Source organism: Onychostoma macrolepis, chromosome 03, assembly GCF_012432095.1.
Source record: "Onychostoma macrolepis isolate SWU-2019 chromosome 03, ASM1243209v1, whole genome shotgun sequence".
Taxonomy (NCBI): domain Eukaryota; kingdom Metazoa; phylum Chordata; class Actinopteri; order Cypriniformes; family Cyprinidae; genus Onychostoma; species Onychostoma macrolepis.
In genome coordinates, this window is record NC_081157.1 from 12026738 (window position 1) to 12051461 (window position 24724).

The window sequence follows — 24724 nt, forward strand, 5'->3', positions numbered from 1 at the left end:
AATACCAGAAGTGTGTGACACAATTTGGAAAAAACTGCAGCCTCAGTACATGCCGATTCCAAGTACTGATGATTGGAGGAAAATTGCAGATGGATTCCAGGAAAGGTGGCAGTTCCCAAACTGCTCTAGATGGTAAGCATGTGGTCATCCAGGCGCCATCAAACTCTGGATCCACCTTTTTATAAAGGTGGTTTCTCCATTGTTTTGATGGCCCTGGTTGACCACAGGTATTGCTTTACCATAATTGATGTTTGTGGCCATAGCTCCAACAGTGATGGGGGCATCACTGAAAATAGCAGTATTCTTTAGTGATATGCTATTTACACAGTGGAAATAGCTTTAGATTCTATTTATTCTATGTTCAAATAGCAGGATCCTGCTAATTACTTATTGCAAATATTGAATAAAAGGGTGTGATTAATTGTGGCGAAAAACATTATTAGAGAAAAACATTACTTATTGCAAATAGTGGCAATTATCTGCACCTCTGCATTGTAATACATTATAAAATAGTATGCAATAACTTATTGAGTGTAATTTTTAAATTTTATTTCAAATTATTAAATGGATGCCACCTTATTGGGACAAAAGCTCTCCCTACACCTACCCTAACCCTACCTGATATGTTTAACTTTTTGATTATTTCCTTCATTTTTATTAAAAAATAAATGCTTTTCTGATGTGATTTGAAATTTTAAAAAGGGAGAAAAAAAGTTCGCCAAAAGGCAGATTCGAACCCTGGTCGATCGTGTCAAAAGAAGTGTAACACATGCTTTACCATCTGCGCCACTGAATCTGACAATTGACGACCATCTTTTGCAAATTTGACTATCCTAACCATACGTTTGTGGGTGGAGTTAGTGTGAATAGCCTCTGCCAACAACATGGCTATTTGCACTTAAATAGACACTCCAATTTTTTCCCAACAATTAAACAGTTGCCCACAGAAAAAAACACTTCCCGCGCCCCTGCCTGCAGACCACTTATGTGCACCCCTGATTATAGGAGAACATTTAGAGCTGTTAAACTGGCAAATGGAGGTTTCAAAAAGTATTGAATAAAAGGGTGCCGTTAATTGTGGCCAATGTGTATTAGAGAAAAACATTTATTTCATAATGATATTTCCCCCTATTTTAAATTCTTATTATCCAATGAAAGGTTAGATTTTTGTGAATTTTTTAAATAAAAGATCAAAAGGATTAACAATTCAGATTAATTTTCACAGCCTTCTTTGGTCATATTTACCAAGGGTGCCGATAATTCTGACCACGACTGTGTATATATATATATATATATATATTTATATATGTCTAAATGAAGGTGAATGGGAAAAAGAGCAAACCCTACTCTTAAAGCTACCATCTTAGAGATCCAGCCAAAAGGCCAAGCTAGATTTTAGTAATTGACCATTAGCAAAGACCCACCCTCCTTAGTAACTGTTGCCACCCCCGACAAACAATGCCACTCTCACACTACACTTAGGTTCTCACGCAGTGAAAAATACATCTCAGAGCAAAGAGGAAACAACACAACAACTCACCGACAGACAAGACAGAGCAGGTTACTTCTGGTATGAAACAAGGTCTCAGGACTCTCAGCTTTTAAATTTTGTATTTTTTAAAGAAATTCAAAAAATAAATACCGTTTTGTGGCTCTTTAATGTTTCATGACAGATCGCTGTATTTCCTCAGTTCAAACACGTGAACCAATCGTCTTTTCATATTTACGTAAAGCACTAAATAAACATCAGAAATTATTTTATTTCAACAACAGAACACACAATTTTTCAAATTCCTGTCTGATTTGTGGTTAAGGTTAGAAGGAATACAGCTGCAGCTACTGGACATGCAAGTACTTACTTACCTTAGCTTATTACCGTTACCGGGGCAGCCAACAACAGCCCCGCTTAACCCTCCGCATTTTTATATTGAAAAAGTTTCAATTCAGTTGATCTTTTTTACCATGTATTTCTATGGAGACAGGCCGTAGCTGTCAGGCAAGATGGCGGATAGCAATGGCGGCTCATAATATCCACATTCTGATTGGTCAGATCGCCTGTCATTCAAGCTCTTTGCGAACGGCCAGTTGATACACCGTAGACAATGAAAGCTTTCATAGTGCTAAGAGATGGTTTACAGTTTTTTTTATTTTAAACCTGTATAACTGATGTTCACCTGCAGAACACAAAAGATAAAATGCTGGTCATTATTTCCATGCACAGGATTGGATTTCAAGCTTCAAATCAGATCACCAGTGCATCACAAAAGAAGTCCATTCAACTTGTGGCACGTTTCAAGACTTTAAACATGTTTGGTCTTGAGACTATCTAGGTGAATGCTTTTTTTAAATGTTTGTGATCCACAGAAAACACTCAGTCCTACTGGTTTGGGGTGACATGAGAGGGTGTAAATAATGGCATATTTCATTTAAAGGTTAACTGAGGTTACAAATTGTCGTGGTGGCTGGATAACCTTTTTGGAGCTTGTCAGAACGTTGTCCTGCAGTTTTATGGCTGATACTACAAACCAAGAAGACTTAATCTATTTAGCTAAGTAACTGTCTGTCTACCTTTTGCAAATGTGAAGGGAAACTGAATCATGTTTGCACGACATCTGGTCGAAGCCTGACTGTCTGTCCTGTTCTATCAAAACATCAGAGCAGAGGCACGAGTAGGCAGATGGCCTGAAGTTTTGCCGCCTGAGCTTCACTAACTATTCTCTCCTCCTGACTGGATCTTTTGGAAATCTACAAAGGAGCTTTACACAAAAATCCAAATTTACACAATTTTAAGCACATTTTGACAAGTTTATTTTAACTGCTGTAATCAAATGATGTTAAAAAAAAACTAAGTAAAAGGGCATAACAGAAATTAACAGTAAAATTAAATTATGAACAATAAATTCCTCTGTCAATAAATAAAAAATATAATTGTAATTCTATAGTGGTTTGTTCCAATACAGTGTTTAGCCAACAGTGAAGTACACATTCAGTACATTCATATGATGCATGGGTTAACATAAGTAATGGTAAATTAATAAATGTAATTGTATTTCTATAGGACTCTATGAACAGCTTTTTAAGAGATGATGCCTCCACCTAAAACTGTCTGATGGTGTCGCTATTGGACACTCAATAAATTAAATGATTTACTCATTTATCTTTCTTAATTTAAATTATTATATCGCAATGTTTTTGAAGAGGCACTTCTCCTATACAAATTTAAACATAAATTACTAAAACTACTTGAATTTAACCTGTGTAAAGTTTTGCCACATCCTTTAGAGAACTTAGAGTCACACTTGTAGGCAGCACAGCGGGTCATTTTAGAAGTGGATCGACCAATCCGTGTAGCGCAGACGTTGGAGCCCTCTGTCAGTAGGGAATAGTAAGATGGCATCTCAAACACTTTCGGTGGCTTCACAGCCTGACGGCAGTTTAAAACACAATGAGCAATCCAGTCATTATTTATACTTCAGTGATAGGGAGCCATTTTCCGTTTTTTTTTTTTTTTTTGTACAGAGCGTTACAGTGATCCATACAAAAGGAAATTAGTGCACTAATCACAGTTTCAAGGTCATTTGCAGAAAGAAAGTGTTACACATTTGCCACCGATCTGAATTGAAAAAAGCTACTCTTTACAACTGCATTTAGATGGGCAGCAGACATGAATTTTGAAATCCCCCAATACCATCAGCACTGGCATATTTATTCTACAAACAATACCCCATAATGACAACGTGAAAGAAGTTTGTTTGAAATCTTTACAAATTTATAAAAATAAAAAACGTCCCTGCTTTGTCTCCTAGCACCTCACAGGAAAGATGGCTCAATGTCAGCAGTGAAGAGACACGCCATGGCATAACATCTCTTAGAAGACTTGAAGTCTTACCTGGCACTTGTTGTGTACATGGGTCTTGTGAAGGTCTCTTCTGTCACTGACTATTGGAGGAGATCTCAAATCTATAGTGTTCCCCTTCCTGCTAAGATCATGACCTTTAGGAAGTTTCTGAACATCACAAACGCTCTTCATCTTAGCGATCCTCAGGATGATGAAGAAAATGCAAAGAAGAAGGGAACAGCAGCCTACGGCCGCTTGGGAAGGATCAAGCCTCTCTATGACAACATTAGGGATGCCTGCAGAACATTTTTTCATCCAAATCAGAACATCTCTATAGATGAGAGGATGGTGGCATCCAAGGCAAGGTCTGGACTCAAACAATACATGAAGAACAAACCCACCAAATGGGGCTACAAGCTTTTTGTCTTGGCAGACTCACTGAGAGGTTACACCTGTGAGTTCTTCGTGTATGAGGGTAAGTCTGTGCCATCTCAGAATGGGCTGAGCTATGAGTCTGTCATGCCACTCGTAGATGAAAAGATGTTGGGCACTGGTTACAAACTGTACGTTGACAACTTTTACACCAGTCCAGTGCTTTTCAGAGACCTCCTCTCTAAGAGGATTTGGGCATGTGACACCATTCGTCCAAACAGGATCGGTTTCCCAAAGACAACCACCATCAGACTGCTCCACGGAGGTCCATGCGATGGCTCAAAGAGGATTGGTTGGCTGGAAAGTACTGATGTGCTGCACTTTCCACAAAGCATATGAAGGTGTCACAGTGCAAAGGAGGGTGAAGGACAATGATGGGCAGTGGTCTCAAGTGCATCTGCCTGTTTCCAGTGCTGTGCTGGACTACAACAGGTTCATGGGGGGAGTGGACCTGTCCGATGCCCTCATTGGATACTACAAAGTGCTCCACAAGACACGGAAGTGGTATCGTTCCTTCTTTTACCACTTTGTAGATATTGCTGTTATCAATGCCTTCATTTTGCATCAGCATCTGGCCAGAGCAAAGAAGGAAAGACCCCTGACCCAGAAAGCATTCATGGAAACACTTGTTCTGGAACTTGCAGGCTTGAAATCAGGCACAGCTGCTCCTCAGGCTTCAAAAGTCGAATGCCACAATCCAAATCACATAACAGACGACAGCACTGCTGGACGGCAAAAGTGCAAGCATTGCCATCAGAAGACACCAGTCATGTGTGCAACCTTTGTTCACCTGCAATTATATTAAGGGGGCGGCCCTATTTTCTCTATAGTGCCAGATCACAACAGAAGTCATTTAAAGTTACCTTTCCTATATAAGAGGTCTATACCTTGTTCTATTATTAAACAAACTAAATAGCCTTATGTTATTTATCTTATTTACACGACGACATGTCATATCTCTCTCTACGTTACATGGTCGCGCACTCTGAGTTCTGGCCCGATGCGTGCGTGCGTGCACACACACACACACACACGCCCAGAGTAATAAAACTTTACGTGAAACCAAAAATCCCGTAACATCTGCATGGTTACAGCTCTGATTTCCAACAGTAGAGCAGATATAAAATATTTCTAAATAAATTAACGGCACAAATTCAATTTATTTGATGTACTCTTATACCAACTGTGCATCTAGCAGTGACTGAAACACCCACAGCAGCTGCTTAACCTAACGAGAATGGATGTACTGCACAAAACGACAACTGCAAAAATAATAAAACATTATAAGCTGTTAAACAATAAACAACAGTTTAGATATAAATTCGCACCACACCTAAATTATATTTACTCTTTAAAAAAATAAAATAAATAATAATCCACTCCATGCGCATGTCCAGGATAAGCTCCGCCCAATGAAACCGAAAATCTCAGAAACTAGTCGCCATTTTGTGAGGGTTCGCAGTGGTTCGATTACTTGATGGTAGGTCCTGTTGGTTTTGGAAATATCTTTGATGACTCTGATGTTTTTTGTCTCTGGATACCAATATAAAAGGTATGGCATATTGTAGATCGATTGTAAAATCGTGTGCAATGTGCCATAAATTTTAGTTTGGTATCCCGAGTTCTCCTACGATGCTAATTTATCAGGCCTCGTCTTCGCGCCATTTCATGAGGCGTCATATAACGTTAGAGATTAGCCATGTTTGTCAGATTTTTTTTATGTGAATATTAATAAGAATTTGGGTAGCTGGTGTGATGGTATCATGACAACATTAATTTCAACGTTTGAGATTTTGCCATTTCGTTTATATCATTGCGGTATGTAAATTTATACGAGTAACTTGATCTTTTTTAATAATATCACGCATGAATGAGAAAATAAAATTGGGTTCAAAATTCAGTCATTAATTGATAAGGAACTCAGCGCTGTGCTCTGACTGACACCCAAAGTGTGTAACGTTAATTAAGCCGGGTCTCCGGGTTCGAGTCGTTAGTTCATCCCATATACGGTAATTGTTTCTCATGGGGCCACAAGTTTTTTTTTTTTTTTAACTGATGTCCATATGAGAATCAGTTACCATCTGAATAGGGCTAGACGCTATGCGGTCTGTACCGTACTGTATTAAAGCTTTAATGGTGATAAAACTGTATATTAAAAGCTAACATAAGCATAATCACAGCATATCCAAAAGCATGAGACAACAACAAACAAAAACCATAGACCTAGCATTAAAAGCTGTGCTTGCACAGATTCTGCTCTATTCTCTCCACTAATATCTCAATCGGTCTCAAATTTATAAGTAAAATAGACGTCAGTCATTTGTTTACAATTCACTTGAAGCACATGCAGCTGAGCTGAGGGGCGGGACGTTCAGACGCTAGAGGCGGTTTAGCCAATCACAACACACTGGGCCAGCTAACCAATCAGAGCCTTCAAAAAAAAAAAAAAAAATCCATTAGATCGTCCCTTAAATTTGTCAATGCTACTAAATGACCTTGATATAAGTGGCATAATCCAGGGCTAGCTGTGCATTAAACAATTTTAATATTTGACATGGAGGTCTTCAGCAGTAGCAGTATTCACATCACCAAGGATAATGTGATGATACAGCTTCATATTGATATTTTGCACACGGCCCTACAATGCAATGTAGTCAGTCACATCATGCATTTGTGGCTGCTTTCATGTGGTTTGATCGTAAAACATTTCAGAGCCTGTTTACACCTGTATTTAGCAAATGTTAAAGCAAGGTGTAAATAGGGCCTAAGGTTCTTTAAAAATGTCATGACATGAATATTTTTTGAGGTCCATATATTAGTTTTCCAACCAAAAAAACACCTCAAACAGTCAGAATAATTAAATTTCACCATATAAAAAAGGTTGCTACCATTTTTACAGATATTGCTGATTTTGATAATGAACGTATTATCTGCATCCTCCCTCAAGCTACTATGAAATCTGTATTTCTAAGGGACAAAATTTGTTATATTATTATTAATATTGTAAGGCAACAGAAACCTGTTTCTTGATTTGCAACAATTTTACTCAGAAAATGCTATTAAAACATTTGTTTTGTTAAGGTAAAATGACTGGAAAAGTGTAAAGAATTCAAAGTGTTTGTCATGTTTGCCAGATATATCTTTTAATGTGCTAAAATATATTTTTAATTATAAGTGCTGGGAGGTGTGGCTTGAGGTGGGGTCATATTTTCCTGCTTTTTTGGTCTCTAGCTGATCACATGCCAGTTACATTTTTTACATTATTATTAAAAGTATGTTAATAGTGAACTTTATGCTTAAATACTTATGCTGCTATTATGCCATAAAATGAAAGTAGTGTATTCCTACTTTCGGTGTATGGCAAAACATATTTTTATTACCATGAAAAAAAAAAAGTCAATTGATTTTAGCAGGTACAAAATTTTGATGTATATCACCTTATTTTCCTCACACTGATTTTCTGGTGTAATCCATTACCATGCGTTATGACTCTTTCCATTGTATAACATTTGCAGTCTACCTTCTGAATAGTGTTTGATTTAATATTTATAGTACTTGTAATTTAAGGGTTAACTTTTAGGGAGTAGCCACGCCGTTATTATTAAGTGCTTAAGAAATAATAAATCACCATTAGTAACACAAGTCAATCTGTTCACTTTACAGACGGAGCATGAAGAGACTGGACCTGCTAGTTTGGCACCACCACACACTCCTATTCTCACTGATTAAGCTTAATTAATGATTAAGCTTAATTAATAGATAAATAGAATGAGTTTCCTGTACAAGCTTAAATGTTTGAGAACATTTGTTGTTGTTGTTCCAGGTTAACACATTGTTACTATAAATTTATGACTAACGTTATAACTTTTTAATCAGCTTTTCTTTTAAATGTGCAGTTCATATAATTTTGTAATTCACATTGTTACATTTTACTGGAATGGTTGTACCTTGCGTTAATAAAAATACAGTTGAGAGAATGGTTCAGGCACATTATTCTAACCTTAAATTAACATTATAGAATGTGGGGATTTTAATGTTCTTGGAATGTTACATTGTTAATAAAATTTAGGTGGAAAGAACGTTGCAGGAATGTTATGCTAACCTTAAAATAATGTTGTGCTAACATTAAAAAAAATTTAACGATTTAACATTTTTGGAACGTTACAAACCAACGTTCTTTGAATGTTGTATTGATAATGAAATTGAGGTGGAAAGAACGTTATGCTAACCATAAAATAACGTTCTAGCAAACTGGACATTTCCACATTTTTAGAACATTCCAAATAACGTTCCCACAACCAAAATAGAACGTTAGAAAAACTTTCAAATTTGTTAGCTGGGCGTGCGCGCACGCACAAGTGAGCGCCCTCCCACAAGTATTTGTAAATATTAAGCTGCAAAAAGACTATTTAAATATGAATTCTGCGTGTTAATGAATGGCGGAGACTCGCGGTTGTGTTTACTACTCGTACTGAAGCGCGCGTGATATTAACATCTGCCGCCTCACTAAATGAGGACATAATACATGAACAACACCTTCTCTGAGAGTCACTTCATGACCATTTGACCGTTTCATTTGAGTAAAACTATCCTCATGTCATATACACACAGAAATGTAAAAGGTATTCACGGCAACCCGTCAAAATAAAAGTTGGGTTTAAACTTGAACATTGCTGCAGAAACATATTACTGTTGTTCAGTAGAATGTACGTAATAGGCTACTACTGCTACTAAAATTATTAAAGCATTATTTTTAAGGAATAATCATACAATATTTCTTCAATGTTTTAATTGTAATATGAAATCCCCTTTATTTTCCAAAAGAATAAGATGTTTAATTTTCATTAATTAAAAGATAAATTAAATGAATGTTTTATGCCTTAAAAATATAAATACGCAACACAGAGTTTCTAAGGAAAAAAATCATAAGGATATTGTAAGAAATATATCTAATTATTTGAAAGTATATGCTAAAACAGAATTTGGTAACAATAAAACATAAGGTTGGAAAAAATAAAACATTTCATTGGGCCCTAAACATGTAATTTTTATTTTATTTTAAATGGCCTAAAATCATGACCCACGTGAATCATGTAGATCAGTATTACAAAATGATGATTGGGGTTACTGCACGATGATTGAAATCGTGAAATGGTTCAAAGCAACAAATGTGAGTAGAATCAGCACTGAAGCCTGCTAATGTTTTATGAATGGTGGTGAGAATTTGAGATGGCTTAGTACTATCATAAAATTCACAACACGCATGATACAACTATTTAAATATAGACTATAGTCTACTGTAACAGTACTGTGTTTTCAGCTTCGATTTACTGTAAATGCTAGCTGCGTTAGAGTTGCTTTATTTTGCATTTGGGAACGCAACATTCTTTTATAGATCTGTTGTAGTTTACAAAGAAGTTTCAGTGTCATGATCCTTCAGAAATCATTCTAATATGCTGATTTGCTGCTCAAGAAACTATTATTGTCAATGTTAAGATCAGTTTTTGGTTCTTAACATTTTTGTGGAAACAATGATAGCACACAAACATTTGTGGTAAGATTGAAAAAAAAAGAGAAATTAATAATTTTATTCATCATACCTCACTTTTTTTTTTTTAAAGATTAATTTTTTGGCGTTTTTGCCTAATTTTTTTATTTTATTTCATAGGACAGTAGTTAGACAGGAAACAAAGTTGGAGAGAGAGAGGTGGGATGGGATTGGGAAAGGTCCGTGAGCCGGGACTCGAACACGGGATGCCTGAAGCGCAACAATGCTACATGTCGACATGCTGCCCACGAGGCCATCGGCACTGACATCATACCTCACTTTCATGAAAAGTGAAGACATTTAAAATGTTTCAAAAGATTGCCATTTAATAAATGCTTAAACAAATTTAATATATTTGATGAATGCAAATAAATGCTGTTGACTGAACTTTCTGGAAAAAAAAATCCTGAAAAAATAAAATGTATCACCATTTCCACACAAAATATGAAGCAGCACAACTGTTTTCAAGATTGAGCATCAAATCAAATTGTAAAAGACCTAAGAGACGAAAGTAAAAAGTAAGAGACAAAAGAGAACATTCCTAAAAGACAATGAAAAGTCGAATAATGATACAGAAAATTCTGCTTTGCATCACAGAAATAAATTACATTCTATAATGTATTAAAATAGAAAACTTTTTATTTTTAATTTGTAATAATATTTCACAATATTGCTGTTTTTAGTTCATTTTTATCAAATAAATGCAGCCTTGATGAGAAGAGATTTATTTCAAAATCAAATAATTGTAATGTTTCCAAACCTTTGGAAGGTACTTTAATAATAACAATTATAATAATACTTATGTTATATAATATACAACAGTTCTTTCTGGTTCTCAAATCTGATTGGCTGATAAGAGTGCAATATTAGAGTAATATCAGAACTCCATCAGCTGTTTCACAGCTTGTAATCGTACATATCACTCTGCTTACAGCACTTCTTACAGTGAGTGTCATGACGGACGCCCCAAATCCAGTATCGTTTTATAAATATTACTGTTTTTGTGTCATGGAATATAGTTTTAAGATGTTTTCAGGCGAGAATGTACTTGTTTATAGTTCAAATGTGCAGTTTGTTAATAAAGATAACGTCTATTTAAAAATTTGCTTCTACGTTTTTGGAGATGTGAGCTCCAGATGGTCAGCGGCCGTTCTATGCTCATGAACCCGCCGAGAGAAGCCTCACTTCGGCCAGATCTTCTGGAATTTACCGCTGGCTCTGATGTCTCTGTAGTGGTTAAACATGAGATATAATTCGTTTTGGGTAAATCTAACGGGCAGTGTTTAATCTCATTAATCTATTATTTGTTCCAGAGAAGATAGTTTTGGCAAAATCCCATGTTTATGTAAATTCAATGCTGTATATAAGAGCGCTGCATTTGTACTTTTGACTAAATTGCCTAGCAACTTTTATGAAGGGAGTTGTTATTAAATATTATTATTCAATAAATAATATTTCAAATAAATAATAGTAGTAGTATTTAATAAGTGTTTAGCATTGAGAAACGGTCTGTTTTAGTGTTGATTTTAGTTTCATTGTTCCGCCATTAGATGGTGATGAGACTTATTTTTCAGTATAAAAGTCTTTACTACTGACTCACTCATAAAAACAATGCTATAAATGGAAGTTATTTTTAGTCTCAACAACAGATAGTCATCAGAAATCACCCTTAACAGATGAAAGGATATTAACGTTACGACAAATATAACCCTTTCCTCAGCAGACATTCAAACTAATGTTTATTGTGATTATGAGATTGAATGCTGTATCAGATGCAGGTAATCACACTTGCTCAGTCCATCTCTCTCTCATAATACTCTACATAACACACTGCTTTTAATACAGTAATACAATAAGCTTTCAATGAAGCCACTCAACATTCCTTCGTTACTAATTCTAAAGTGACATTTTGGAATTAGTAACGGAGGCTTGGGCTCAGCTGTTAAACTGTCAACTTTAGATTTGAATCATTGATGGAAGGAAGTAGTTCAAAAGAGAGCTTTTAAAAGACACTCCGTTGTTGTTGTTTATGTATTCACACATTTGTGCCATCAAACTGTTGTATAAACAAATTAGTTTTGGATTACTAATTAATATAATATATAAGCAATATCACACAAGTAGACGTGAGATATGGCTGTATATCGGCATGCTGTGATTACCTAAGGTACTCTGCCTACGGCCGAATCGTCCTATTGCCAAGCAATTAACACTGTCAAGGCCCAGAAAAGTATAAAAAAACATCAAAATAGTCCATCTGCCATCAGTGATTCAACCGTAACATTATGAAGCTACAAGAATACTTTTTGTACGCAAATAAAATAAAATGAAAAAGACTTTATTCAACATTTCGTCTCCTCTGCGTCAGCGTAGCGCCATTTTGGAGAATATCCTCTGGACGCAAACTGCGTACGCTGTTCTGTGTCAGCTGCGCCACACGGATATGTCTTCTACATTTGTTTACGCTTTGATTTGAATGAAAATAGTGTAGTAGAGTCTTTGGCCACTCAAACTATCCTCCTTTGCCTTGCATAGGCCTATTTCACAATATGGCGGCCGAGAACAGAAGTAGGGAAGCGGTACTTCTGGTCGCGCCGTTGCCTGTTACGATCGTTTCATTCATTCATTGTCATAATGGAGTGCAAACTCGTTTTCTCCCAATCATTAATAAATTTACCAACACTAAGAATAGCAGATGTTATCCGTTTTGTTGATAGTTTTCAGGGAGATGTGAGGCGATCAAAATTGGACAAGGGTTATAAAATTTTTTTACATATCAAGGTATGTATTATGTTAGACAGCTGCCATGGTAGCTAATTTCCAAATTATCAATGTTGTTTTTATGGATGAATTTAAAAGTGATTTAATAATAATAATGTCCTGTTAATAACTGTGTGTGTGTGTGTGTTTGGACACTTCAGTCTCAAACATTATTTCAAGGAAAATAGTAATTAGAGCCAGGTGCTATAGGTCATTAAGAAAGCATGACGAACCACATCAGCTTGAGGTAAATACATTCAGGATTTAGATAATAATCGTCTCAATATCAATGTCAAACGTAGCGATAAAATCTAGCAGTAACAGCACCACCTGCAGTTAGGATTAAGTTTACGTAGCATGTGATGCTGCATATAGTACTGCATACATACATTATACACATGCATATATAAAAAAAATAATAATATATATATATATATATATATATATATAAGATCACATTGTACCGTTTGAGGTAAACAGCTCAGTGTACACCCTAAAGTGTTACACTGAACAAAGTGTACACCCTAAATATGTGAAATACATGAAAGTCTTTGCATCACTTTTTTTAGATCACACTTGAAACCAGCACCCCACCTCAACTGACTGCATATACATGCTCGTGTGCTGCTGGAAGATGTTTGTGCAACCATCTGGTTGCATTACTCTACCAGACAGCACACCAAGAATGTTCCAGCTGCCCTTGCATCCACAAGCAAGCAGCAGGCCTGGCATAGGCCCCGCACCCAGGTAAAATGAAACAGAAAATTACTGATCCTTCAAACAGTCGAAGTTGTAAACAGTTGAGAGAAACAGATGCGGAAATCATGTTCATGGATGAGCTAATGTATTAAAGATTTCTTAACGTCGTAGTATGAAGCCGTCGAAGCGAAACGAGGCCGCTGAACGAGCGTGACACACGGCTCGAAAGCAGCGGAGCTTTTATTATGCCACAGTCGACCGCTTGAACCGCTCCTTCCGGGGTAAAGCAGCACTGTTTTATCATACTAGATACATTTGAAAGTTCTGTTGTAATGCTACTCTGTGCAGTCGTCACCTGTCTAATAAAACGCATAACATATTAAAGCGTCTTTGGTGTTTCCATATTTTCTACAAAACAAAACCGGAAATCGAGGGTGTATGACGTCACTGACAGACGATGCAATGACCATGGACGAGTCACTATTTAAAATTGCTATTTCTCTGGATTTAAACATTCTTCAAAAACATTTCAGCAAAATATATAACACTGTTCTAGTGATTTTTGGATATTTTAATAAAAAAAATCTTACATATTGTGCCTTCAAAGCGACAGAACTAAACATGTTGCCACTTGTCATTAAAGGGATAGTTCACTCTAAAACTTAATTTCTGTCATTATTTACTTGCCCACATGTTGTCCCAAACCTGTATTAATTTTATTAATAATTTTATTATTAATTTTTGTGCTGAACACAAAAGAAGATACTTTGAAGAATGCATGAAACTAAACAGTTGCTGGTCTTCATTGACTGGAAAAAATTACTATGGAAGTCACTGAGGAACAGCAACTGTTTGGTTACTCACATTCTTCAACATAACATTTATGTTCAGCAGAAGACAGAAACTCATTCAGTTTTAAAACAACTTGAGAGTGAGTAAATGATGGTATAAAAATAAGACACTATGACAGAACTGATAGACAGAATTTTCATTTTTGGGTGAACTATTCTTTTAATGTTAATAAAACAACAAAACGGAGAATAATCACTCACTGCTCTTGACTTTAATACAGTTGTTTTAATAAGAATGTATATAGAGTTTTATTTTTATATTTGTTCATTCAATTTATTGAATGCCAAATACACCTACCTGAAAATAAAGCGGTGTTTGTTTTATTTGTATATTATGTGTATTTGTAATGTGTATCTTTGTTCTTATTTTTTGATAACAAAAAAATGACAAAGATTTTAATCTTCGCCCACTTTGGCCTAAATATTTATTTGACAAATAATTATTTTTCATATTTTGTTACCTTGAAAGGCTTTGTTTTTAATAGGTCAATTAGTTTGGCTGTAAAGCTCAGACAACTTGTAAAACGAACATGACAAAGAATAGTCATAAAATCGTGAATCATGAAATTCCTGAAAAAATAAATCCGTTTTTTTCCCTAAGGTAAGCCACTCAGTCCTTATACAGATGCAATTAGTGGGGGAAAACATATCACTCTGTTCTCAGTCTTGGCATTATCTGGAAGATAAATTAATGTCTCAGTCGTGAACCAAGTGAATTTGCATTAGCCCAGGAGATGAAGGAAAAGATAACCGAGCATCTTCAGCATTGCCATGATGACCTGCAGCTGCAGCTTCTTTTGAACACTACAACTTTTAAGATTTAAGAAGAGCTTTGTTTCTCTGGATAATAATGTGAAGCAAAGTCTCCCGGATGAGGTGAGGAAAATGGGCAATGTTGTAAGTACATCAGGTGCTCTGGTGTCTAGAGATTCAAGTCAAGTCAGGCCATCAAAAAAATTCAAAACTGACCTGAAGCAACTTCCTTCCACCATACAAGGAAGAAAAAGGAGAACCAACATCCTCAAGTCAAGCACAGCTTTCAAGTGACGAGTTGATGCCTTTTCACACTGAACGTGAAAATTGGCACGAATGTTAGGCGCAAAGTTGTTTTAACTTAAAAAGTTACGTTTTTTTCTTTCGTCCTGCGTGTTGATTTTTACCCTGTGGCTCTGCAATGAAACAGGCCATCCAGTTACATTTAAGCTACGATCATGTGCCCGGAGCAGCTGCCGTTGCACAAAAAGGTGAGAGTGGTGGTGCTGTTTCCAAAACCAGTGTAAACAAACACTGAAGAAGAGTATTCTCAGTTCTTGTTATCGTTGGTATCTGAGAACAGATCTATTCTCACATGTTCTTTATACAGAATATTTCTAATTCTCCACTGATTTATGTGATCTGAAGAGCACTGTCCGTTTGTAAGTTGGTTCACTATAGCGTGTTCACTATAGATCTGTCAATTCATGGTATTTTTATAAAAATAAAGGATGTTTATGACAAATGATAAGCAGTCATAAAACAGAAAGATTGCATGTCTGCCTATTACACAATCAAAATCCACTTTAGATCGCAGTTGGAAGTTATTACAAGAACTTGATGGTTTAAAGTGGATTTTGAAACATTTGAGCAAAAGCATTAATAATCACATACATTTTGAAGTGTAGCTTGATGCTAAATGTACCTCTAATTATATTTTAAGATATATTATTGTACGCACTATATATATCATTTCTGTTTAGGAACTAAACAATTATTTATATCTTAATTTAATGCTATATATTGAGTAGCGGACAATGTTAAATTAATATACGAGATACATAGGTTACATGAGGGGAAAAAAATGCATTGCTGGTCAGCGCCACCTAGTGGGCAGATGTAAATTAGCAGAAGGCGATCAATCGTTTTGCAGTCTGTGCGAGAGCACTGTTCATTTAAAGAACAGCCTTTAAATGGTGATTTCTTGGTGTATGGTCAGATGCCTGAGGTCAGTGCCGAGGATGATCCTCTTTCCTGGTGGAAAACAAATATGGGTGCACTACCTCAACTATCAGTTTTTTATAGCTTGTTTCAGTTGCCACTTTTAGAGTATGAGCCAAAATGAGCCGTTTTTGTGTTTGTCCCTTTAAATGCAAATGAGCTGCTGCTCCCAGCTCCAGCATATAAATAAACATTCCACTACTAGTACAAGCCTGTTATCTTTACATAAAGCGTATTCGGTTTAAAAGTCAGTCATCTGGTTGATTGTGAAATGATTGTTTATGAATTACACAGACGAGGAGCACGACGCGATAAAAATAACGACAGCTGGTCTCATTGTACCTTAACTGCTGTCACAAACTTTTTAAATCCCATGTGTGATTGTGAGTTCAACAAATTCAAGTGGGCGACTTCACATTGCTTTTAACTACCACATTCCTATTTACGATCATTCTGGGAGCATGTGAAGGCAGCATCAGTGAAAACAGGCAGAGACAATTTGCTTTAACAATATTAGCCTTACATAGTGCCAAGAGGCTCTTTCAGAAAGGCAATTTGGCAAAGCGTTGGTATTGATCCCTAAACATATAGGGGACTTCACAGATTTTTTCCGGGAACATTTCATTCAAAAATGAAATGACTGGAGCCGGTCGTCGCCATCTTAGCAGCGCGTCACTGCGCATCACTCCCGGACAATCGAAAATGGGAAAAGAGGCGGGACGTGGGTGGAGCTGAGGAGCCTGTTTGCAGAAACCACGTTCGCCTATCTCGACCTCGTTCGTATTGGCGGCTGATTTTTGAACGGTTCCAGCGACTTCCAGCTTACTCTTGAGGTAAGTTAAATTAAGATGAAACTACACATCAAAACTTTAAATAACTATTTATCTGTTATGGATATCATCAGAACACTCAAGTCTCACGCATTTACACGCACACATTAGCTTCGCTATCTTTGTGGGGACTCTCCGTAGGCATTATGGTTTTTATACTGAACAAACTTTGTAGTGCAGGGTATACGCACATACAAGGTATATACCCACTTCTTTAACAGTCGGCTTTGCGTATACCCACTTCTAACATTAAATTGATTACTATTTTGAATTACTACATTATAACGAAAACAATACCTTAAAATGAAAAGCAGGTTTTTACGATCACAGAACCTAACCCATCATACAAAACTTTCTGCATTTTTTACAATGTTTATTTCTTTCAGTGATTGATTGATTCTTGCCATGGCTACCTGTGACCCATCTACAGCAGTCTGTGCACACAGCTTAAACTGTGAGTACTAGTCTTGACTACTTGACAGCTGATGTTATATTGTCTGTTTTAAAAGGTCAGCCAAAAAAGTAGACTGTCTATATTTTGAGGTGTTGCTCCCTTGTTCTATTTTCTCCCTTTCATAGTTAACTTATTTTTCATTATTAAACACATTTATTTTACTTCCATAGACACAGTGTGGATCATTGGTGACAGCTATGTAAGACGCGGTGCCCAGAGAGCTGCCCAGACCATGATAAGCAACCTGAATCTTCCAGGTGTCCGTGTCTGCTGGTTTGACTGGGGTGGACTCCGGTGGAAAGGGCTTCTCCCCTTTTTCCATCACTCCCTGGAAGGAAGAGCAGCACTGGATTTCCTCATCATCCACTGTGGCGGCGACGACGACATGGGGGAGACCACCGGCGTCCTGCTCGTCAATGGCATGAAGGAGGACCTGCACCAGCTTCAACTCCAGCACCCTGGCATGAAGATCATGTTTTCAGCTGTGACCCAGAGGTGCCAAACCGGTGAAACTGGACAAGTCTTGGAGGTTTGTCAAGTTGGCACCCTCACATTAGGCATGACAGTCCTGGGCTATTTTTGAAAGATGGAGTTCATTTCACACCTAGGGGAAATATGTTTTTAAGTACTGTAGCTAACTGTCTTGAAGACCAAATCCAAATGCAGTGAACTGCTTACAGTTGGCAGTGTCACTGCATTTGAATTTGGCCTTTAGGGCCCATTTGGGTATGCTTAAATATAGTCCTGACTGTCATGGCTAATGTTGAGTTTTTATGTTCATTGTTAAGCAACACATGTAGCCATAACACTTGTTGTCACTGTCACCTCTGCTCTTCCTTCTCTCCTCCTTTTGTTTCATTGTTTTGATTCTCCCCCCCCCTTGTGTTAAGCCTTCGATAAATCCACTTGATAAGAATATTCCTGGTATACGTTCTCTCATCTTATTGTAAAAATTCATGAAGAGTGTTGCTTGTTTGTGAAAGATAGAGCTGGGATAGAAGAAAAGGGTTTATGAACAATGTTTGGAACATTTTGAGTGTGCTAAATAAATTAATCTGACTTAACAAAAACACCTTTTAATAAAGAAAAAAAACTGAACTATAGGTTCAAATATGGGGTGCTTAATAAGTAGTGTTCAAGTGGATGTGTGTGGATGACATAGGATAAGGTGGAGTACAAGTTAAACAAAGGTGTAGCACGTGACCTACAATCTAACAAACCACTTTCTAATGCCTTGGACCAGATCAGACGACTACGTTCGCTCTTGAGCCAGTGTTGCAGCAAGACAAGGGAAATAACCACAGAACACAAGAGTTATAGTTGAAAAGGTAAGTAATTTTTTTTTTTTATTACTTGTTTGCGTTGGGAAGACAACAACAACAAAAGGGAAAACAAAATGACAGCTTCACAACAAATTTAAAAAAATGTTTTTTTTAATTAGCTTATTGGAAATAAAGCGGTTTAAGTCAGATAAGGACTCTTTGTGTTATTTAGTTATGTAATTAACTCTTAGGTTAGTCTATTAGTTCTTTACTCCTTATTTACTCAGTTTCATTCCCAGCTTGGTTTAGTTTATAGATATCGTTAAACAACTGTTTCTTTTCACATAAATGGTACAACCAGTTATCATTCAAAACTCAAATTACAGTTATACGACTCAACCTTTGTGTTCCCTTTTTTTCAATAAACAGTTTCAATAAAAGATATGAAAAATCAAAACAAAAAACAAAAATAAACAGCAGCTTGGATGATAAGTTTCAGGTAAAATGTCTGATGACACTCAAATCAGAGTTCCTTTCGATTAAATGTCTTATAAACAGGCAAATAAACAGGAGTTTAGCTCAGTTCAGTGTTCTTTGTACTCCTGTGTCCAGTTAAAGAACGCCGATACGCAAATTTTGAGATGCAAAGAGAAAAAAAACAGTCCTTGTCCACAGTTGTGTTACTATCCAGGGAAAGAGAAAAAAAAATTAAAAATACGTGTGGTCCTACCAATTCCATGAAACATGAAATGTTGTCCAAGCTCAAAGAAAACCAGGTTGGCCTGCCAGTTTCCACCAATTTTTAGGACTGCTCGTTGATGGCAGAAACAAAACTCCAAGAAACTCCTCATTCAATGTCAAGAGATATAGAAGGACAAAATAGAGGAAAAGAAGAGGGGGAAAAAATACAACCTTGCAAAGACAAGGCAGAAAAAAAAAAAAAAATCACAATTAATTCCCATTTAAAAACATTAATATTTCAGATAATCAGTTTCAACACAATAAATGTTTTCAGATGCATCAATACATATTTCCCAACACTTATTTGCTTAGTTAACACATTTTCCTAACAGTAATATAACTATATTAATGAAGGATAACTTCTTAGAATGACATATGAGCACTAGATTAGCTTGTAGCTCATAGCACATGAGCCCGCATGGTTAGCAAAAACTTACACTCACAAATTAAGCAAATGTACATAACCACTTTTAAACAAAAAAAAGTCAGTCAATTTATCACTTTACTCACATCTCTTAACATTTCACAAAAATTATACATCACAGTATCATTTAAGAACACTTAACTCCGCAAAAAAACTGAAAAATGCAAAAACCATAACTAAACATGGTAGCTTATGAGCTTACTTACCAAGAATAAATTGATAATGATTAGAAATAATCTCCTATGAATCAAGGAAAATCTGTTTTATGCGGTTTCCCTCAGATCAATCAGCTCATCTCCTCCTTTAATCCTTAGAGTCAATACAAACGCGATTAGAACTATTTAAACAACTCTTTCCTGTTAGTGATGTTTTAAACTATGAATTTTAATAGTTAATCTAGTATCTCACTTCTTAACTTTAGAATAGCGAACCGCCACGCATCACTGCTCCAGCCGCCATTTCACTTCACTCCGTGACCAGAGACTGTTGTTCTCTTATTAAGGGCGGAGCTATTCCTAATGGTTCAATTTAATTTATTTTCTAGTTTGTGACAGTTACTACATTTCTTTAGCAGTATTTGATTTCTAAAACCATAAAATTATAATAAAATATATTATATGTGCATTATAATAATTATTTTTCTTCCTTTTACAGGTTTAATATGGGCTTTAGTAACCTTGGTTACATTAGCAAAGCAATAGGGTGCAGGCAACAGCAGAGAAGAGAATGAGCCATGATGGAAACTGGGACCACAGCACTCCACATCTGGAGGATGGATACTGCAATCAGCTCCTCTTGCACATCAACACACAACGTGGGGTACAGTTAATGACAAAACACACACAAGCAGGGGACATTACATGTTCTACATGAGAAAAAGGATGCCAAGGTAAATTACATTCAGTATGGCCTGTCTTGGTTAAAAGCCCACTCACCACGACAAGGTGCAGACCAAGAGTGGGAATATATAACAGGACAAATTTACAGGACACTACAGAACAACAGGGACAAGACCAGGGGCGAGGCCAGAAATGTTTAAGTGGGTGGGCCGATATAAAACTGGGTGGGCAAGGTGCGTGTAAGAAAACTGCATAATTGCCAACAGAAAATACAGCGCAAATGTTCAATGCACAACACTTCTAAAGCATTAATTAACATTAATTTTAATTTCAACATTTTCTAATAATAATTAAAATTTAAATGTATCTGTTAACATTCGTACCTGAGCTAACAAAAAGTTGTAGCCTATTTTTATTAACTAACCTTAAAAATTAATTAATACTGTAACAAATGTATTTCTCATTGTTAATGTTAGTTAATGCATTACCTCAGTGGCGCCTGCAGGTGTACGGCTGGACGCACTGTGCGTACCATGAGCGCTCAGACTGACCTGAGATTTGCCCCGCAAACATTTCAGCAGTAAATTATAGGCCCGTTGTCCCGTATTTCTGTCGATTGAACCAGCCATGCCATTAATAAGGAATGTATCAGTCTTTTGCATGCCAAAGTCAATTTCTGCTTATAAACATTGCGTCAAATAGAAAGAGAAAATCGTGCTACGCGCACTTTCATGAGATTGGGTTAGACTACAACAATTAATTTGTAGCCCATTTTACAAATGGGAATAGCCTACAACGAATTCATGACAATGTTTTACATTCAAGCTACCCGTAAAAGTGAAAAATTCTTTAAAATCATCTGGAATGCAATAAAGTAATTTTTAAAGCTGTTTTGCTGCATGGATTAAAAATAGGCTAATAAATAATTCACATATCAGACAAAATTGCGTTGCAGAAAATCCTTTAAATTTTAAGGAAATTCTAAGGAATTCAGAGCAGAGCAACAAAAATCAGAAAAAAATATAATCGGGCCTGTTTTAGGCTTTTCCTTATTTTTATATTTTAGACGGTGATGAAAAATGACTTGCCATCTCCTCATTGGACGTGCCTTTAGAGAGAAATGCATCTTTACGGATTAGAATGAAAGGGTTTTTGTTTTCAATTTGAATTATTTTGTTTTAAAGTAGTAATTTAAAGCATTCTATAGATATATTTATCATATTTGTGATTCAATTCGTTGAGTTTCGGTTCATCATTGTGAAGCGCTCCTATTCAAGACGAGAGGGCAAGCGTATATTCTGTTTTACTATTTATTTTAATAAAAGCACAACGTTTTGTTGATATTGTGAATGCACACAAATAACAGTAGACCCTTTACAGTTCCGAATGATGCATTACTTTTACCTTTTATAAGCAAAAATTACGGCATATTTTAAGTTGTTTCCACTATCAAGAAAAAAATGCAAGTACCGCTCTGGCGCCTCCATGTCCTGCAAAGTGCGCTTCAGCTTCCACTCTTCACACAAACGATTAGATATGCACCTAGCGCACATTTATATAGTTTAAACATTTAAACTAACATTGTGATATGCTTGAACTGTTTATATATCTATAGATTGTATTTTAAGCAAGTCGTGATGATTTGAGAAGGATAAATTGATCACTGTCCGCTGGCCGCTTGGTCGTTACTTTAAAAAAAAAACCCTTACGTTTAACGAACAAAAAGTGCTCCAAACGTTTTTATAAATTAGCTTCATAAAAAACGAAACAAACAAAAAAAAATAAAATAAAAAAACCTCTGAAGAAATCCTGCAGGCGCCCCTGCATTACCTGACCTAAGTTTATTGTAAAGCATTACCTTAATCTGAGACGACAGAGCTTCGCAGATGATCTTATAATCAGTCTCTGTCAGTTCGCGTTCAAAGGAGAGTAAACGAATACCGCAGAAATTTGCACAGCTGCAAATATGCAGTTTGTTGTGGAGAAGAGTATGTAGCACAACGTTTATGTGTTTCTTTCTACAAAGGACGCATCTATTTAACGGTCTAAACACGTTGCTAATATGATACTTTAAACACACTCATAAGTTTCCAGTCTAAATCCATCACCCGGTAGTCTGGTTTCATTTGTAGGCGGTCTGGATTCAGTGCTAAGACTTCATTTTCATTTGGGATATCCAATATTTTTAAAGACTGATTGAGGTTTGTTTCACTATTTTCAAATTCAACATTATTTTAAAACGTGCGCATTTTACTATGTTCTTACGTCGTAAACATAAATGTGGGTGGGACTCGTCACTGACGAATCATCATTTTTGACAAGGGTATGCTATGCACCTATAGGAAGAAAACTGACGTTAAATATATTGTAAAGTAAATATATGAAGTTATAGGGAAACTATACGTTTATTATTATTAGTACCAGCTTCTCATTGGGTGCTTCGCCACTGGACAAGACATGAAAGAAATAGAGAACATACAACCGATACAATGGTTAAAACTGAGGATGGGTGATAGGAACAACTTTAAATATTAACATTTCGCCCAGCCCTATTAAAAACAGCAGATTCTAAATTATTTATGGGTTTAAAGCTATTTATAACCTCGAATTACTGTATTACAATAACACTTCAATAACTCAATATCTATAATATAAAATAAAACTAACCATAGATGTAAACTCTTTGAAGCTTTCAACTTAACATAAAGGTGCGTTCACGCCATATCGTAATAACCGTAATTACGAGATACCAACTTGTAAAAAGCGTTCACGTCCTCGCAGAACTCGTAATTACAACTTGTGAACTGGGAGCTTTCTGAAAGCTACGGCTTGTACCACGTGACCGCTACACCTAACGCGGAACCAGAGAAAAATGCCGGCGCTTTCAAAGAAAGCTATATTACTGCTCTAAAAAAAGAGGAAAATAGATGCATGTATATAGATACTATAAAAAACATACCGTGTTCGTACTGTTATTTTGTTGTTGTTCTCAACATTCTTTCGAGGGCTCATTTTGTTGACTGTCGCTATAGAAACAGATAATCCCCAGTTGGAGGATGTGAACAGCCCCGAGTTGAACGTCACGTGTTGTCATCTCGGAATTACGGTAATTACGATATGACGTGAACGCAGCATAAGAGAATACGAAAAATGTTTTTTTTTTTTGTTGTTTTTTTACATATAGATTTGTGATTGTTTTTTGTAAATATGTCATTAACTGATCTTTGACACAGAATTCCAGAAACTATCTACAGAATCATTGACCAGGGAGGTTGCATATATATTTCATATAATAGATGGAAAACAGATCAATATCACCTTAGGCCCCCGTTCATGCAGACTCCAACTGAAAATCATCCTGGGAATCAGTGGGATTCTCTGTAGTGTTTCATCAATATAAGATAAAATAAGATGTTCTTTTTTATAATCCCCCGTAGACAGAGGACATTAAATTATAGGCACAGCAGCTTAGAGAAATGTTAAAAGAAGAACAGACCACAGTAAAATAACTTATTATTGCATAAATACTAGGGGTGTCAACGTTAACGACTTAACGCATGTGATTAATCAAAGAATTTTAACGCGGATTAATTGTTTGATAAGGTTTGACCCCAACTTCTTCCCGTCATCGCAGTGTGGAAGGTTATCTATCATTGTGTGATGAGGGTACAGCACCAGTGTTGCCAGGGTAGCGGCACAAGTGGGCTATTTTGAAAATACAGTCGCGGGAAAAATTACAGAGCCGTGGGTTGCGTTATTTTGGGTTACTTTTTTAATGTACCGTGGCCGCTCAAAGTGTATAGAGACAAATAAAAATAAAAATAGATCCTTTTACTAATGTGTATTATACTTGGAATGTATACCTGGCAACTTAAGAACAGAGAGGCGGTAACATCACAAACAACGTGAGTTTCAGCAGAGCACACGTTAAGGCTTTTACACAGCAGAAATAAACTTGACAAAAGCCACTATAGATTATATATAAGATAATACACACACGATTACGATAGATATGGTCTCTATGTGATTTTCTTGAAAGGAATGTGTGCATCTGAAATGCTAATTTGTGCAG

At 36.2% G+C, this 24724-nt stretch overlaps 1 protein-coding gene across 1 annotated transcript in view; it reads left to right on the forward strand.

The window, feature by feature from the left end:
• Positions 1-17379: 17379 nt before the first annotated feature.
• The window catches only part of LOC131536456 (interferon-induced very large GTPase 1-like), a 41346-nt gene continuing 34001 nt past the window's right edge, over positions 17380-24724 (forward strand). The window contains 2 exon segments of the mRNA XM_058769383.1: positions 17380-18714; positions 20468-20702. Coding sequence (XP_058625366.1) covers positions 20674-20702 — 29 coding nt within the window. The 5' untranslated portion in view covers positions 17380-18714; positions 20468-20673.